The sequence below is a fragment of the Panthera pardus genome, unplaced genomic scaffold (assembly GCF_024362965.1).
Source record: "Panthera pardus isolate Hobbes unplaced genomic scaffold, ASM2436296v1 HiC_scaffold_24, whole genome shotgun sequence".
NCBI classification, from domain to species: domain Eukaryota; kingdom Metazoa; phylum Chordata; class Mammalia; order Carnivora; family Felidae; genus Panthera; species Panthera pardus.
In genome coordinates, this window is record NW_026526810.1 from 101,393,541 (window position 1) to 101,412,613 (window position 19,073).

The 19,073-nt window shown below is 36.1% G+C and overlaps 1 protein-coding gene across 1 annotated transcript in view; it reads right to left on the reverse strand.

The window, feature by feature from the left end:
• KCNH5 (potassium voltage-gated channel subfamily H member 5) overlaps window positions 1-19,073 on the reverse strand; it is a 294,649-nt gene that overhangs the window by 92,353 nt on the left and 183,223 nt on the right. The window contains exon 8 of the mRNA XM_019451600.2: window positions 12,530-12,729. Coding sequence (XP_019307145.1) covers window positions 12,530-12,729 — 200 coding nt within the window. The remainder of the gene's footprint in view (window positions 1-12,529; window positions 12,730-19,073) is intronic.

Consider the following 19,073-nt stretch of genomic DNA (forward strand, 5'->3'; position numbering starts at 1 on the left):
ATAAATGAATTGCTTCTAATCATATTGTGCTCTGTTATTTATTGAAGTGTATGAATCATTAAACACATGTAAAATTATGTGACCATTGATTTTATTACTTTTACAATACACTCTGAAGCCAAGTACTAACTGTCAGATTAAATGGGGGAAATTCTCTTTGGAGGTACTAGCATTTTTTTTTAATGTTTATTTATTTTTGAGAGACAGACAGAGGGAGCGTGTGAGCAGGGCAGGGGCAGAAAGAGAGGGGGACAGAGGATCTGAAAAGGTCTCTGTGCTGACAGCAGAGAGCCTGAAGTGGGGCTTGAACTCATGACCTGTTAGATCACGACCTGAGCCAAAGTCGAACACTTAACCAACTGAGCTACCCAAGCGCCCCCCCACCCTTGGATGTACTAGCATTTTAAATTGTGCCCTAGACAAGAGGAATCTTAACTGAAACAACTGGGTGGTTGGATTGGGTTGTTTCTCTTCTAATGGTGACTGGTTTCCCCTAAAAAGGCTGTTTCCCATTAATTTCTCATTCAGTGTCCCAAGATAAAGTTTGATACAAGGTTACAATATTAAACTCTTTAATCTAGACGGTCTTCTGATTTTTCCTGGGTGCTAAAAGGAAAATACTATTTCTAACAAAAACTTCCCAGATTATATGTTTAAATTTTAATCCTAGAAATGGAAATATCATTAAAGAATATATATCCTGAATCTGTGTGAGTTTAAGTGACTGTTCATCCATCCTGCTGGCACGTGACAACTAGACTGGAAGACTAGCTAACTAGAACTCAAGTCTCCTTATTGCTGGTCTAGCATTTTGCCCATCATACCCTACCTACACTACCTCCAATCCAAACTGTGCAATCCTTTGATCTTCACCTTGACTTCTACAAGTGGAACTTCTAACTCTGCATTAGAAGAGCTATGCCCAAGCTCTATAATTCCTTCTCATGAGCCCACCATATCTCATCCTGACCAACCTGCACAAGTTTTCAGATGGTCTCTCCTGTGTGGCTTAACTCTGAGATGATAACAATACAATTCCAGTCAAATGTTCATGGATTCCTTTTGGGGGTATAGGAAAATGATAAGTAGGGAGAGTAGAGAAACTTTATTTGGAAAAATAAACACATAGGGAAAAAAACTGGAAAAACTTGGGGCACTCAATCACTTAAGCATCTGACTCTTGGTTTCGGCGCAGGTCATGCTCTCACGGCTCCTGAGTTCGAGCCCTGAGTCATGCTGTCAGTGCAGTGTCTGCTTGGGATTTTCTCTCTCCTTCTCTCTCTTTGCCCTCCCCCCACTTCTGTGCATGCTCTAAATAAATAAATAAATAAATAAATAAATAAATAAACTTTTTTAAAAAACAGGAAAAATTAAGGTGTGATAAGGAGATATTTGTCTACTAATACATAGCATATTAGTTGATAATAATATGCAACAAGTAACAGAATGTTCCTCTATAATGCAGACCTAGTCCAAACCCAATTTCATCATATGTGACATAAAATAAGTCATTTCATCTCTCTCAAACTATTTCTATACTAGTAAATAAAAATCATCATAGTACTTACGTGTTGGAAAGAGTAAAAATTAAACACTAAAATTAATGGCCTATTAAATTCATAAAAATTAAAAGAAGATTAATGCCCAATATTAACAATGCTATTCTGAAAAAGGATACATGTGAACCTATGTTGGTGATAGCTCATTTGATCTTTTAGAAGAAATAAACTATATAAATAATATAAACTATAAAATGTACGTACCCTTTGATCTGGCAAACCAGATGCTCAGTGTCTATCTTAATATAAAGACATCTCAATATTGAGACATCTCAATATCTAATAATAGAAGATTTAAAATATATACTATATCCTTTAAATATAACATAAATGTTTATGTGGTATATATTTATGGCATAAATATATGTTCACAAAACCACAGAATCAGTGTGGCAAGCTATATTTCTGTGAGTGGTGGGATTGTGGACGATTTATTCTCTTTTCTTCTTTTTCTGTCATATTTCTAATTGTACGTAACAGTTACATATTTCTATTAAGTAAAAATTTTAGAAACAAGATGATTATAAAATATTCTTCTAACATTTATTCACCCTTGGTAGAGGTGATAATAACAGAATGCAGAAAGCTATACTCTGGTGATAAATGTATTATTCTCTGACACTTGCCCACAAAGGCAGCAGAACTGCTTCGAAACAGATACATGCTGATTGGTTTAATCAAATGAAGGTACCAATGGAATCCACGTGCCCTGTGTCAATTTATATATTGTTACTGGCTTTACAGTAAGATTTTTAACCAATGTGAATGAGCAGTTGAAGTTATTCTATGACACGTGGAAAGTACAGGCAATTCACAGTTGCTTAATGCTGGTTAATTGATAATTTATTAGTACCTAATGGACGAACTAGATTTTTCCTTTCTACTCTTTTCCACCTTCAAACCAGTTACTTAATGATTAGCTCATAGGGAATTTGTGTGTTATTATAAGATGCATGAAGAGTTTCAGTTTCTAATAAGATTTTATGTCCAAACTCTATTGCTTTCTCTATTGCCTTCTTCGACCCACATCTAAATAAGATTCACGCCCTCTCCTTTTAAAAAAATCTTATATAGCTCCATTTATTGTATTTCAAGCATCATCACAATTTGGAATCACACATTTATCTCTATGATTATTTACGTCTCCTCCCCCATTAGACTCTGAGCAACACAAGAGCAGAGATTGTGTTTATCTTTATTTTCCACTCCATAGCAATTACTACAATATCCTACAAAACCAAGGTTCCCTTTGACGTGGATGTAAATTTTAAAGGACGGCTGTTTTCCTATTTATAAATTCTACCATCGTATAGATCCTTCTTTAACTGATGTCTCCTGTATCTCAGCAATACCCTGTATCTCAGAAATGAAGGAAGTGAAGACTTTCTCAAGAAAATTCCAGAAATAAAGAAATCAAAAAGAATGCTAATGTGCCAAGAGATGCCTGAAGGTCTCAGTCTCAAGACAGGTCAACACTCATGCCACCAGATTGCATAGCCATGTGTTCCTCTCCTTGTCCAGGACCATGCCCAGGAGGAGGGCATGAAGTGGCACCTCAGGAAACTGGCCGTGAACAACTAGAGGAATATCTTTCATACATAACAATTTTTCTTTTTCTTTAAATGTATTTATTTTCTCCGCCTCTTGCTGCCTTCTGCTGTGCCAGACAGAGATGCCTATGGTTATTTGGCAACTAGTAAAGGAGCTAAAAGTAGCTTTTCGGTACTTCATAGACTATAAATGAATCCAAAATCAAAAAAAGCAATCAGCCTGAGCCAAAATACAGGCATCTTTTAGGCATTATCAAAAGAACCAGGAAAGAAATGGGAAAATGAGTAAGGAATAGAAAGCCACAGAGCCCTGGAAGAAAAATCAAATATAACAAACACAGTCAAAGAGTAACAAAGACAGAAATCACAGGAATGGAGACATCTTTTTTAAAAAGTTCAGTTTATAAAATCCAACCATCTGCATAATTCTACTTTTGTCTAGTAAACCGCAAAAGTTGTAGGTAACACTATGATCTCATTCAAAAATGGGTTTTTCAATAGACATTTCTGAAGATTTCCTCTAGTGAGAGTTTGAAAACAGATCAATCAAGGCAGCTCAGAACAAAATAGCAGGTTGGATACACACACCTACTCATACTATCAAACTGTCTGCAGTATGTGGATTCATTCATGATTTAACTTTTCCTCTAAGTCTAAAATATGTTTTGTATTTGTGTTCAGTGGGTGTGTATATAGAAATATTTTATTCATCCAACTGTCTCTCCAATTGAGGTTCTATTTTCATCTATAATTTAAAGATGACACAGAATACCAGCAAAGACGAAGATTAAAAATGATGCCAAACATGAGCAAGTTCTCATAATTTATAACTGGTAAAGGAAGAAATAAATTATAAGCACAACAGACTAAATTATTTGTTAGCACTTGTGGCTGCTTCTCGTACGCAGGCACTACATGGGTACTTTTCATCTTCCAGCCAAATAAGTAAGGTGGTTATCTCCAATGTGGATGTGAACACAGGAGAATGAAACCCAGTTCTCATGGTCTGTATAAAGTCATGCTACTGGGCAACTCACCCATTGCCCTATATAAACAAGTCCTTCTTCTCATTCCTAGACTACACTATCAAATAATTGCTTAGTCCCTACCTCAGAGACCAGTGGCATATTGGTAAGAAAATGAAATACACTGAAGTAATTTCAACATGGTACATAAAAAGAACACATTTAATATTCCTAGCAAGAGGCGTGGGTCACTCAGGATTTATTTTAGTCATACAATGCCTCCCTATCATTATTATAGAAAAATAATACCGCCTGCTACCTGACACGCAGGAAGTTTATGAATAATCATATCAGCTGACAATAATATAAATCTTGCATTGGAGCACTCTTAAACTATGCCAAAAGCCCTGACAAACTACATATGCACTTGAATGTTCTGAAATATGATCAGAGAAATACTAAAAAGTTCTCCTTATTTGTAATGTTTCTAATAAACCCTTGAGTATTATTTTAATTTCTGATAAATGGAAGGAAAAATAAAATCGAAGCTTCAGATAAAGTCCACATTTTCAGAGAAAGCCTGTAGGCCAGCTAGAAAGGAGAAATGTTAATAATAATTCTGAATACTTCAAAATATTTTTGTGGGTAACAAATGAGCCAGACATGTGGCCATGACAATAGTCAAGTTCCCTGACCATGTTTATATATAGGTAGAAAGTCAGAGTTTTCAGAAATTCGAGGCATGATGCTTTCCCACAACAGGCTATAGAATAGTTCCTTACAAGGATAGACTATGCAGTCCCTTTCAACAAACAGATTACTTAACAACCACAGAAAAATAATATGTCACTTGTTTCTTGGGCAAGGCCTAGCTTATCCCGATCAGGGATTTTGTGTTCCTCAGAATTTTTTAAAAATGGCATTTGTTCTATAGCCATAGGAAAAAAAAAAAAAACAATTAGTTGCATTTGTGAAACCAGAGTACATAGCTCTACTAATAAAAAAATTGTTGGGAAATAATTACTGACTTATAGAATCTTATTCTATCATTTTTGGTATAGGATATCTTGAATATATGTGTCTGAATTTTAAATAAGATATGATACATAATGGTACTCCAAATCATTCAGACACAATTATCATGTAATATATTTAATATTATTAAATTAGTGTCAGGACCTGCAAGTTCATTGTGTACTACATTCTGCCTGTATCCTTTACCAGCAGGGAGTTAATTTTTTCCTGAAGCAGTTAGATCACTGCAATTTAAAATACTTTAAGTCACCTGTCATACCTCTCCCCAAGCCTTCAATTAGCCAAACTAAATATTCATATTTCCTTTAATTATCCACCATATAACAAGATTCCCAGAACTTCATGCCGTCATGGTTACTTTCTGGTAAGAGTGCTGTCATTTGATAGTATTTCTTTTAAAATATCCAGCTAGATGTTATGCTAAGTGAAATAAGCCATACAGAGAAAGACAGATACCATATGTGTTCACTCTTATGTGGATCCTGAGAAACTTAACAGGAACCCATGAGGGAGGGGAAGGAAAAAAAAAAAAAAAAGAGGTTAGAGTGGGAGAGAGCCAAAGCATAAGAGACTCTTAAAAACTGAGAACAAACTGAGGGTTGATGGGGGGTGGGAGGGAGGGGTGGGTGGGTGATGGGTATTGAGGAGGGCACCTGTTGGGAGGAGAACTGGGTGTTGTACGGAAACCAATTTGACAATAAATTTCATATATTTAAAAAATAAATTTTAAAAAATAAAATAAAATATCCAGCTAGAATTACTAGCATAATATTTTATCTATGATCTGATTAATATGGACTGGAATGATTATTACCTCTCTAGTAAAGACAAGAGTGCTTTTGTAATGCATGTTAAGACCAATTCAGTTTCATTTTAATATGTTCACATGTATGTATTTACATGATATGTTTTTTTTTTTATTTTTTTTCAACGTTTTTTATTTATTTTTGGGACAGAGAGAGACAGAGCATGAACGGGGGAGGGGCAGAGAGAGAGGGAGACACAGAATCTGAAACAGGCTCCAGGCTCCGAGCCATCAGCCCAGAGCCTGACGCGGGGCTCAAACTCACGGACCGCGAGATCGTGACCTGGCTGAAGTCGGACGCTTAACCGACAGCGCCACCCAGGCGCCCCTACATGATATGTTTAACATAGCACATTTGTCTGCAGAAGTTTTCTTGGAAGGCTGATGTCTTCTCTCCCTTTTTTTTTAAATCTTTTTTTGAAGTAGGCTCCACGTCCGGCACACAGCCCAACACAGGGCTTGAACTCAAGACTCTGAGATCAAGACCTGAGCTGAGATCAAGAGTCAGATGCTTAACCAACTGTGCCATTGTCATAGGAACCTCTGGGAGTATTTGAATATTGAACCAAGGAAATGATGCCAGGTATGAAAATGTCATTGCTGTTTTCACATTTAGGAATACAAAGAAAAATATGTAGACGTGCTTTTCTAAATTAAAAAATAACATATAGAAGTAAATTGACTAAAAAGGACATTATTTTAACTTATAGGAAAAAATATATTGCCCACCATATTTGGAAGAAGTAGAGTACTTCTTTGATAGATTTGGTTAAAAAAATGATCCAAGATATGAAAATATTCAAATCTCAATTGTTTTAAATTCTAAAGGCATATTTCTGCCTGAATGTTTTGCATAATTCTGCCAGAACTTTTCATATAATGATATCTTCCTACTGATACTTTATGCTTATTATAAAACACATGAAACAAGAAATGAAGACCAAAGAGCTTTTTTCTACTGTTCTTTTTCAAATTGCATGTTAGAAAAAAAAGTGAGACAGTGAGAAATAAAAAATGATAAGGTTTTAAGCTTCATCATCCTTTCTATTTTTTCCCATAATCTCCTTTTTCCTTTTTAAATCCTCACTTATTCCACCCATTTCTCAGTCTTTTAAGTGCACAGAATGTTAGCGAGTAGCACAGCCCAGAGGATGGATTTTGGTTATTAAAATTAAAAAGAATCTAAAGCAATTGTAACAATTAGGTGTCAACAAAATATTTTCAACCAAATAAAATTAATCTAGGTACTGTTCCATATAGAATATCTTGCCTAAGGCAACCTTTCCTGATAGAAATACTACAATCTCCATGTAAGTCCTGACTTTAATGCCACAATTTGTATTAGAGAAAACATTATTCACATAAGGCAAGACTGGGTTAAATCACAGTGATTAATTTGCTTGTGGGGGTAAAGCTGACTTCAAAAAAATCTATAAAACTACATATGTGGAAACGATAGAAGGAAATCTCAGTAATTGGGGTGAAGGTTCGTCTCTAATTAGCTGCAATGCATCATTAAGTTCTATTGTACTAGCAACTGAAAAAAAAAACATCGCTGTTTTAGAACAAATGAGAGAAGAGAAGCATTGGAACAAAGACATTTAACTTCATACATTTCAGTCTTTTCCAGTATATACTCATAGTTAAATCTGATAACAACCAACATTAATAAAATATCTGAAAGAGACCATCAAAAAAACGTGAGACAAGAAACATATAGTAAGACAAAGTATTTGGCTCACTGAGGAACAGAAAGTTGAATGGAGGTCTCTCATGTCAAATACGGGATAATTGTTAAAACTCAGATGCTGTTTACTAAAACTACAACCTCAACTATGTTCATAGTTCTGAGATTGTGAATTACAGAATTTATTTGATTACTATCATCAATCTTTCATTTCCTTTTTTTTCACCCTTGTATTTTAACAAGCTCAGTCAACTTCATTATTATTATCAAAAGAGCCCGCAATACAGATGAATATGTGATTAATAGAAGATAGATAGGTAGATAGGTAGGAAGAAAGCTTTATTATGAAAGCCATATAAACTCATTGGCTGCTCTGCTGAAAGTATACTGCAATACAATATCTACTGTTATCTGCAATACAATATCTGCAATACAATATTTACTGTATCCTATACAATAACCCAGGTAGGGCATAATGGTGACTTGGACCAGAGATGAAGGGGGTTAGAACTAGAGGTGGAGCTAGCAGGATTTGGTGGAGGTTTTAATACGGGGACGTTTGTCTAAGCAACTGATGAGTGGAGTTTCCATTAATTGCATTAGGGAAGAATGTTCAGTGGAGCAGGTTTATGGGAGATGATGAGAAGTTCAGTTCTGGATCGTCTCACCGGATGTGAGTAGGCAGTTGGATAGGAGAGTCCACAGTTCCAGAACAGGTCCAAGACGAGTATATAGATTTGGGAAGGGTTAACACACATTTTAAAGTCATAAGATTGCAAGATATCACTGAAGAAGAGAATATGGATAGGAAAGAGAAGAGGCACAAGGACTGAGCTCTAGAATATCCCCCTAACTTAAGATATTATTTTAATCAAACTGCTTTCAAGAAATATCATACCATACCAGAGCACCTGGGTGGGTCAGTCAGTTAAGCGACTGACTCTTGATTTCAGCTCAGATCATAATCTCATGATTTGTGGGTTTGAACCACATTGGGCTCTGAGATGACAGCATGGAGCCTGCTTGGCATGCTCTCTCTCCCTCTCTCTGCCCATCCCCCACCCTCACTCAGGCTCTCTCTTTCTCTCTCTCTCTCAAAAATAAACAAAAAAGGAAATGCTATACCAAATTACATATAAACCAGAATTATATGATAGTGTCAGTCACTACAGCATTTGCCAAGAGTGGCCATTATCTTTGGCAATTTGAAATACTAAAAATGGTCTCTTGCTGTTTCAGTATTTATTACAAGTTAAAATAGTATTTTTGTGTGTTTATTAATAATTTGTATTTTTGTATATTTATATAAACTATGTACTCAGCTAATTTTTCTCCTCAGGCATCTTAATTCTTATTGATTTACAAAATCATTTTACATATTAAGGTAATTAACCTTTCATTTGTGATATTTGTTCCAAATATTCTATCTTATTTTCATTTTCATGGTCTTTGGTGTGAAAGATTTTATATTTTCTAGCCAAATCTATTCACCAGTTACTTTGTTATGTATTCCATTGCTTTAATATGTACAAAGATAAATTAAACATGTTCACATAGTTTCTTTTTACTAGTTTATGGTTTCTTATTTTTTGCATTTAACTCAGTCCATCTGATATTTATGTTAGGCCATATGGGAAACCCTCATTAAATATTTTCTTAGATCTTTAGCTCATTTTATAATTACACTAAATAATATATCAATTCCTTCTTTGTGATATGTCCTTTAACTTACATTCAGTTCTTATCCATAGTAAACTCTAGTTCTGAGATATTTATTCCCATTTTTTGCTTTGGCTACTAATTCTTGTGTCTATATGTGGATACTTTATTATATTTTAAAATTATATGTTATATATACTATTTATTTGTCAAATTACTGAATGCCTACCTAACAGGCATGTGGGTTTTCTGCTGTGGTTGTTAGTTTCCCTACTAAACCAAAGTAGAATGACAATTTTTTTTTCTTTTGGTTCAGTATAGGATATGGTGTGGTAAGAATGCATTATTTATGTATTTACTTATTTATTTATTTATTTTTACATTTATTTATTTTTGAGAGACAGAGTGAGACAGAGCACAAGCAGGGGGAGGGGCAGAGAGAGAAAGGGACACAGAATCCGAGCTCCAGGCTCCAAGCAAGCATTCAGCACAGAGCCCAACGTGGGGCCCGAACCCATGAACTGCAAGACCATGACCCGAGCCGAAGTCAGACGCCCAACCGACTGAGCCACCCAGGAGCCCCAGGAATACACTGTTTTAAAGTTTTTATTTAAATTCCAGTTAGTTCCCATGCAGTGTAACATTAGTTTCAGATGTACAAGATAGTGATTCATCACTTCCATGCAACACCTGATGCTCATCACAAGTGCACTCCTTCATCCCCACCACCTGTTTCACCCATCCCCTTTGGTAACCATCAGTTTGTTCTCAGGGTTAAGAGTCTGTTTCTGTAAGGATACATTTTAAAATTCAGCCTCATTGACTCTGAAATTAGTGAGAATCTCATATACCTCCTTCCCAGGCCCAGACTTTAGCATATATCCCTTTATTTATAGTTCTGTCACGGCTTACCTCTCATGTCTTTGGGCGGGGATTTTCTTAATAGGCTGGGAGAAATCAATACAGGCATGGAGAGTTCGCTGCCACATCAAATTAAACTTTAGATATGTTTTATACATGCATAACAAAGCTTTCGTATTTGCCACAGTTATTTAACTCTGCTTCTCCCATTAGTCAAAAACTACTCTTTCTGGCTTCCCATTCAGTTAGAGGCATGATTTTTTCTTTTTTCTTTTTTTTTTTTTAATGTTTATTTATGTTGAGAGAGATAGTGCGCTCACACAAGTGGGGGAGGAGAGGGAGAAAGAGAATCTCAAGAAGGCTCTGCACTGTCAGCACAGAGCCTGACACAGGGCTAGATCCCACAAACCATGAGCCAAAGTCAAGAATCAGATGCTTAACCAACTGAGCCACCCAGGCGCCCCCATGATTTTTTCTTATCCAAAAGCTAACCCACTTTAATACTTTGACTTATTTCTTTAAGAATCTTTTCATTTGAACTAAAGGTTTATTTTACCTTTAATATTAGCTTCCCAATCTTTTTTTCCCTATTATTCTACTCTCTTTGGATACTCTACTAATCAGAAGTACATTTCTGTTGCCACAAATGATGAACAGGCAAACCAAACAAAAAGAAAGTGGTAAATAATAGGAACTCAGAAATTGTTTCCTCCTGCATGGTACGTCCACTTTCAGACATTCCCCATGCCATTGCACTATACCCCAACTCCATCAAGAAGCAGACAGGTGAGCAGGTCCTTAAAGTTTGTGAGAATCTATTCAGCTCCCTTCCTGAACTACCCCAGCATCTGGGACTCAAAAATCTGCCCCTTACTAGATCTGGGCTTAAAGTATAGGTCAGTCTCTTTTCAAATGTAAAAGGCAATTATTCCATCATCTTACTGATGTTTTCTGCCAGCTGCCATGTGACTCCACTGAATTTTCTGAAAAGAAAAGCTTCTGACTGAGATGGTGATTGACAAGGTAGACAGTTGTCTCTTGATCTCAGTTTCACTGAATGTGGACCTCCAAGGACATCATGCTTCTGATGTCCTAAACACTGACCCTCACCTGTGTCCCTGAGAAAGATTTTCTTCCTTTTTTTGGACACCCTCCTTTTAACCACATATTGTCTGGCTTGGACATACATTAATCAAATTCCACAGAAGGTGGTTTGTCTTTTTCCTGTTTGTGGTCATACCTTCCACTTTAATGGCTGTTTAACTAGAAAATTAATACTGCATCTTGTTGGAAGGGGGAAATCTCACCCTCTTTCATGATTCCTCACATAATTACCCCCAAGTATCTCATCTCTACTCCCTCTGAAGGCTTCCCTCCCTCAACACTTCCATGTCTGGTCCCTAAATATTCCCTCAACCATCTGCTCCTAACAACAGCTGCTCTGACTTAGAACTACCTAAATGAAACTCCTCTGACTGAACATTGCTTGGTTCATTTGCTCTTTCCCTTTGACATTGAAAGGTGCTTACTGAGCAGATCTTAAAGAAAAACTCCAAGTCAACATCATATGATGAAAAGAACAAATCAAATTTGTGGGAAATGGCAAGGAAGGTAATGTACTATCTGATTAGCATGTCAAAAATTCAGTACCTAAAAATAATGGTCTCCACTGATTCTTATAAAGTAAAACAGTTCAAGATCAGTTTTTTCTAAAACTCGTGTTCAAGCCCTACTATCCATTCCCCATATTTGATGTGAATCAGCTGGGTGTAGGAAATCAGAATTTATTTTTTTTTATTTGTTTTTTTTTAAGGAGGACTTTGGGTCCTTCTTTGCCCCTGGTAGGAAATAGATGGGAAGAATTAGAAGAGGTTTCATGAAGAGACAAGTGAGAAATAAGAAAATAGAGATGTCAGATGAATGAGGTGGTATCCACTTTACAGATTTGTGTAAGGAGAAGAGGAAAATAAATAATTGTAAGTTGCTTTGTAAATATGTGTGAGAAAGGGGAGAGATTTAAGTAGAGGACAGCATAGAAGACATAGAACTTTTTAGTTTATAAGCAAAACCATTTCTTTCTAAATTTTAGATGGGCAAAAAGTCAAAGGAGAAATTAAAAATAAAATCAACCCAAAGAGACGGCAGCACTGTTAATTCTAGAGGAATGCAGCAAATTACTCTGAGTCGTAACAAGTGTTTTAGGGAAATGGAGTAATCAGTTGTTTACAGAAACCATAATTTCTACACTGATGATTAATGGTTGAGTGCTTTTCACCTTCTCAGCACTCAATAGATACTATGATTGACTGATATGTCACTTAGGAAGCAGTATACAGTGGGAAAGCTATAGGCATCAGAAGATCCCATTGAAATGGAAAATAAATAACAACAACAATAATAACGCATACCTTCTCTGTGTCAATGCCTTTTGACATGGACCATGTTGAGACGATATAATCCATGACTCGTTCACTAAGCCCTTTGGGGACCTGATACAGTTTCAGAAAGTCCCGTACATTATTCAGCATCTCATGGTATCGGTTGGTGTTGGCATACATTTGCTGGAAAATTGTGGTAACGTTTCCAAAAATGGTTGCATAAAGAAGAGCTGAAAGAGAAGAAATAATGAAAATAAAACAAATATCCCAAGTAAAAATAAATATGAATATTGGCCAAGTCAATGAATCATTTGACAGCGATGTCTTTACAAACTTTTTGAGATTAACTCATGTTAAGCCCTGAGAAGAGTACCTGGAATTAGGTATTCATTCAGGAAATGTTCTTCAGTATGACAAACATGGCTTTATGAGCATGTGCTATCCTAGTTAACATGGCAAAACATGAGAGTGGCTAATGAATTTTGTAAAGAATTAGATGATCCAACGTTAAAATTTGCCTAAGGAATTCTAGCCTTATGACTAAAGATATCCGGCAGCCTTGTCCTCCTGAATGAAGCCTAATCAATTTAAGTTTTCCAGGGATTGATTATCCAGTTTAGAAATGTATGCTCTTTATCATTGCTTGCTTCTTTCAGCTTCTGTAATACTTCCCTGCTTGTAAATATTTTTAACAGAACATCAGAAATATAAGGAGTGAAGACAAATTAAAGAATTCTACTTTTTAAAGGAGGTTCTGGAGAGAAACAGGATTAGAATTAACAGCTAAATTAAAATTTTGGAATTGCCTGAAAATTCCAGTTATTAAACTCATGTTTAATCCTAGCATTGCAAGTTTTTTTATTCCATCGTTTTAATTAAGAGAAAGGCCAACTTGCAAACCACTGTTATTTACCTGTAGGGCCCTATGAATGCAATACAGTTTTTTAATTACCCTGACTGCTATGCCCTCCCTCAACCCATAATTCACCAACTCTTCTCTCTCCAGATGTGGTCAGGCTACTAATATTAACCTCATCTTTAAAAGCAGTTGAAGTCAGCCCAAATTCAACATACCTCCAATCTAACCCTACCCTACCCTATCCTGTCTCTTTGGTTCCAGCCCTTGATTGACAGTACACTCTTTTGAAAAGGGGCAGTACTTTATTCCCCTTGATATTCATAAACACAATGTTTAGCAACCACATATGTTCCATAAGCAATTCACAAATAAGTGGAGTTTCAGACAATGGTCACTTCCATTCTATATCCTCAAAACCATCTGAAAAATGACTCCTCCAAACAAAGTATGGTCTGTTTCATTTTGCAATTTCATCAGCCAAATCCCATCTGAAGAAAGTGGTATAAAATCAAGCTAGTGAAGCAACTTCAAAACCTCAATCTATTTTCAGAAAATCATTTGGTTTTTTAAGAACAGTTGTTTGAGTACAACAAATTACAATTTTACAACAGAAAGCCATGATTTTATAAGCATTTACTCAGTTGTTTCTTTCTTTTCTGTCATTTAGAGATTTTGATACCAGGACAGAACAATTTTTTTTTAATTTTTTTAACATTTATTCATTTTTGAGAGTGAGAGAGACAGAGCATGAGCGGGGGAGGAGCAGAGAGAGGGAGACACAGAATCTGAAGCAGGGTCCAAGCTCCAAGCTGTCAGTACAGAGCAAGACGCAGGGCCTGAACTCATGGAGTGCGAGATCATGACCTGAGCTCAAGTTGGACGCTTTACTGACTGAGCCACCCAGGCGCCCCAGTACAAAACAATTTTTAAGGCAGAAGATGTTTTGTTAAAACTTAATAGAAACAATATAGTGCTGACATGTCTCAACTGGGTGTTTATTTATTAATTTACTTGTTCATTCATTCATTCATTCCCAGTAGAGTTAACATACAGTGTTACATTTGTTTCAGGTATACAGTATAGTGATTTGACAATTCTATATATTACTCAGTACTCATCATAAGTGTACTTCATCCCCTTCACCCATTTCATCCATCCTCGCACCCACCTCTGGTAACCTCTGGTAACCATCATCTTGTTCACTATAGTTAAGAGTCTGTTTCTTCGGTTACCTCTCTCTCCCCCGCCCCTTTACTTGTTTGTTTTGTTTCTTAAATTCCACATATGAGTGAGATCATATGGTATTTGTCTTTCTCCAACTGACTTACTTCATTCAGCATTATATTATCTAGCTCTATCCATGTTGTTGCCAATGGCAAGATGGTCTTTAAATCTTTGAATATTTATATTTAAAAACCAAAACAAAAAATAGGTTATCAAAGATTTAACATCTGTATTTTGTCATTGTTGGTATTAGGAAAGACAAATACAGAAATAATGTGAACAAATTAGAGTAGATGAGTCATGTAACAAATATGGAAGTTTTTCATTTTCAGAAAAGAGAAATAAAGAGAATTTATATTTTTAAAATAATGAGCATTTCAGAGGTTAATAAAATAATTCTACAATCATTTTTTTGAATAGTGTTTTGCTATTATAAGTTGTCAATAAATATCAGAGGACTACCTATTATTTTGACATGTTTAGCTTGTTTGGCTCCCTAGAATGCTTGCAATATGCTATATTTGCCAAAGTGTCTTTCTACTGCCTTTTAGTTTAACAAATTACCACACATTTCATCCTTTTGGGTACACTAAATATGCACACATTCTGCTCATATAAACATTTTAAGCACTAAAGCATGAATAAAACTGCCAAAGTATTAAAAGTGTACAGCATTAATAAATGAAGGATATAATCAACGTCCCATTAAGTTAAGCATATTACAAATATATCCACTTCTGCCCCCCATTTTCATGTGAGTGTGGTGGGTAGGACTAAACAAGGTCATAATTAAAGGTAAGACCTATTCAATTATATGTACTTATATTAAAATTTTTTTTACTTTGACATAAGTTGTAAAAATCATGCAGAGAGTTCACATGTACCCACATGCAGATTCTCTTGATGACATCTTACACAACTAAAGTAATTTATCAAAACCAGGAAATTGAAAATGGTACAAAACAATTAACAAGACTGTAGACCTTATCCATGTTTCACTATTGTTTTACATGCACTCATTTTTTGGTGTATAATTTTATAAAATTTTATCACATGTGCAGGTCCTCTTCCTTAAAAATATTTTCAGTGTTTAGGACTAGCATACATTTCAAAACTAGAGTAACAACAAGTACGATATTTCATAGCAAGCAATAACACCACTTCCCACCACAGTCTGTGTTCCCAGGATAAAGGGGCACATCTTTGTGTGTGTTCGCCAAAATGTCCATTTTTAATAGCATTTATATTTGGCAGCAATGTGGCCATCATCAACTAATCTTATCTTTTTTTATTTTTTTAATGTTTATTTTTAAGAGAGAGAGCACAAGTGGGGGAGAGGCAGAGAGAGAGAGGGAGACAGAGAATCCAAAGCAGTCTCCAGGCTCTAAGCTGTCAGCACAGAACCCCAGGTGGGGCTTGAACTCAGAACCATGAGATCAATGGCATGAGCCAAAGTCAGCAGCTCAACTTAACTGACTGAGCCACCAAGGCACCCCAATATCTTTTTTATTCATTAGTACTTTTCCAGTCCCTTGGAGAACTTTTGGTCCTCCCTCTCATTCTCCCTTGATTAGGACACAACAGATCACTCCAAAAAGTTTTAATAACTCTGAAACTTCAAAATCTGTTTGGGTCTTAACTGGGTTGGAGGGGGGGAGGTGGAGCAGAATTTAATACCAGTGGGAATACCATTTCTGCTTCTATGGATTTCCCCTAATTTTCTTTTTTATAAATTGAAGTATAGTTGACACATGTTGCATTAGTTTCAGGTGTACAACGCAGTGATTCTACAAGTCTATAAGTTATGCTTCACTCCATCTGTCAGCATTCAATGCCATTACAATACCATTGACTATATTTCCTATGCTGTGCCTTTTATCCCCATGACTTATTCATTCCTAAACAGGAAGCCTATATCTCCCATTCCCCTTCACCCATTTTGCCTGTCCCTCTACCCCGTCCCCTCTGGCAATCATCAATTTGCTCTTCGTATTTATGGGTCTGTTTCTGCTGTTTGTTTGTTTGTTTGTTCATTTGTTTTGTTTTCTGAGATTCCACATATAAGTAAAACCATATGGTATCTATCTTTCTCTGACTTATTTCACTTAGCATAATATCTTCTAAATCCATCTGTGCTAACACAAATGGTAAGATCTTATCCTTTCTTAGGGTTGAGTCATTTTTCATTATATATACATACACATCATCTTTTCTTTCAAATTTTGTAATGTGTATTCATTTTTGGGGAGCAGGGGAGGGGCAGAGAGAGGGGAGACACAGAATCTGAAGCAGGCTCCAGGCTCTGAACTGTCAGCACAGAGTTCAATGCAGGGCTTGAACCCACAAACCACAAGATCATGACCTGAGCTGAAGTTGGACACTTAACCGACTGGGCCACCAAGGGGCCCCAATACACATCATCTTTATACATTCATCTACAGATGGACAGTTGGGTTGCTTCCATATCTTGGCTATTGTAAATAATGCAATAAACATAGGGGAGCATATACTTTTTGAATTAGTGTTTTCACTTTCTTTGGGTAAACACTCAGTAGTGGAATTATAGTCATAGGGTAATTCTGTTTTTAATTTTTTGAGGAACCTCCGTACTTTTTTCCACAGTGGCTATACCAATTCCCACCAACAGTGCACAAGAGTTCCTTTTTCTCTACATCCTTTCCAACACTTGTTATTTCTTGTCTTTTTCATTCCAGTAAATGGGCACACGTCTAAGGAGAGAGGCCCTGAGGCATAACACACAATAATGAGGTAAACAGATCTCAGTAAAAACTATCTTTCTGCTGCTAATTCCCAAAGTAAGACCTGTCTCCCGAATTATAGACATGCTTACCTTGTTGGATATCTAATAGCCATTCAAGTTAAACATACCCAAAAAAGAACTCTTAATTTACAACACCCTCTCTCCAACAACCACATGTACCTTTATCTCAGAAATTTGTAAAACCACAGCTAGTAGCTCGGACCAAAAGCTACAAAGTCATCCTTCAATTCACTCTTTGGTTCGTTTCCTATCCCTAATGCATCAGCAATTCCTGTTGGCTCTACCTTCAGAATATAGCCTCAGTTCAGTCACAGCTCGCCACCTTTACCAGCACCCTTGCATACTCTTTGTGCTTTTCCACTAGCTAGCTGTGTTTCCATGGGCCAATTACTTTCTGAGCTTCTATTTCTTCACTTACAGCTTTAAAATTACAATAGAATCTTCACAAAGGGGTTTAATCATGTTAAATGAGATGATTCAAATAAAACAGTTTTAAAAAGAGAATCCAATGGGGAGTAAGCCTCCATGAAATGTTCTATTCCACCATCATCACCACCACTATCATCATCATCGTCTTCATCATCATCGTCATTGAAATAGCTAGCAAACAATTTTTCACACAGCAGAAAGAATAATCTTTTTTTAAAAAAAGAATGAAATTATCTTGGGCCTCTCTACCTCAACCCTTTCCTATCACTCTTAGACTTAAATCCAACCTGGTGATGTCCCAAGGACACTATAATCAGAGCACTGCCTCCCTCCCTAATCCTAACTTCTACCAGCCTTCCCTCATTCCTTCTGTTCCAGTCATACTACCCCTCTTGCTGCTACTCTAATATCCAGTCATTAATGCATCAGCACCCTTTCACTAACTGTTCCTTCTACCTAGAACACTCTTCTCCAAGATCTTTACCTGATCCATTTTCTCTCCTCATTCAGGTCTCTGTTCAAAGCCCAGCTCACCACAGAGGGCTTCTGTGATCACCTTTCTAAACATCGCCTTTCTCCAAGACCACTCTCCATTAACTTTCTACACCTGAGATCTTAATTTTATTTATCACCACTTTATTTTTATTTATTTACTTACTTGCTTATCTACTTACTTCTCTATCTTCCCCATTAGAAATGCAAATTCCATGAGTACAGGCATAGGTCTTGTCCTTTTTGCTTACTGCTATATTTCAGACCTTGTTCTTTGTACTCCCTACTATATTTCTAGAACACACACCAGATTCTGGAACATCCTGAGTATTCAAATATTTTTTCTAGTATTTTCACACACCAAAAACCTAAGAAGCAATTTTTCAGAAACATCCTTCTTTCTAATCAAAGTCTTATTATTGGTGATACAAAAACATGGAAGGAATACACATCATTAATGTGAGTAGAAGAATAAAATGTTTAGAAGTTAAGGTGACGTATGCTTTGGCTATATTAAGATAATAAATAAATCGGGAAGACCCATTATCATTCACCAAACATGAATGCCCATGGTTGGCCTGGCTAGTTTTATAGAGGCCTGTTATATAATTTTACCCTTTGAATGCAATGCGATATAATCAACTCACCTACTTTACTAATAATAATTAGGCTAATTTATTAACATTTGATAAACCTCTTTTTACATGCACTCCTGTAGCCTTTTAGGCTTAGGACAACTTTAGACAAGCTACTTTTGCAAGCTTATCATATTTAAAGTCTTGGTAATT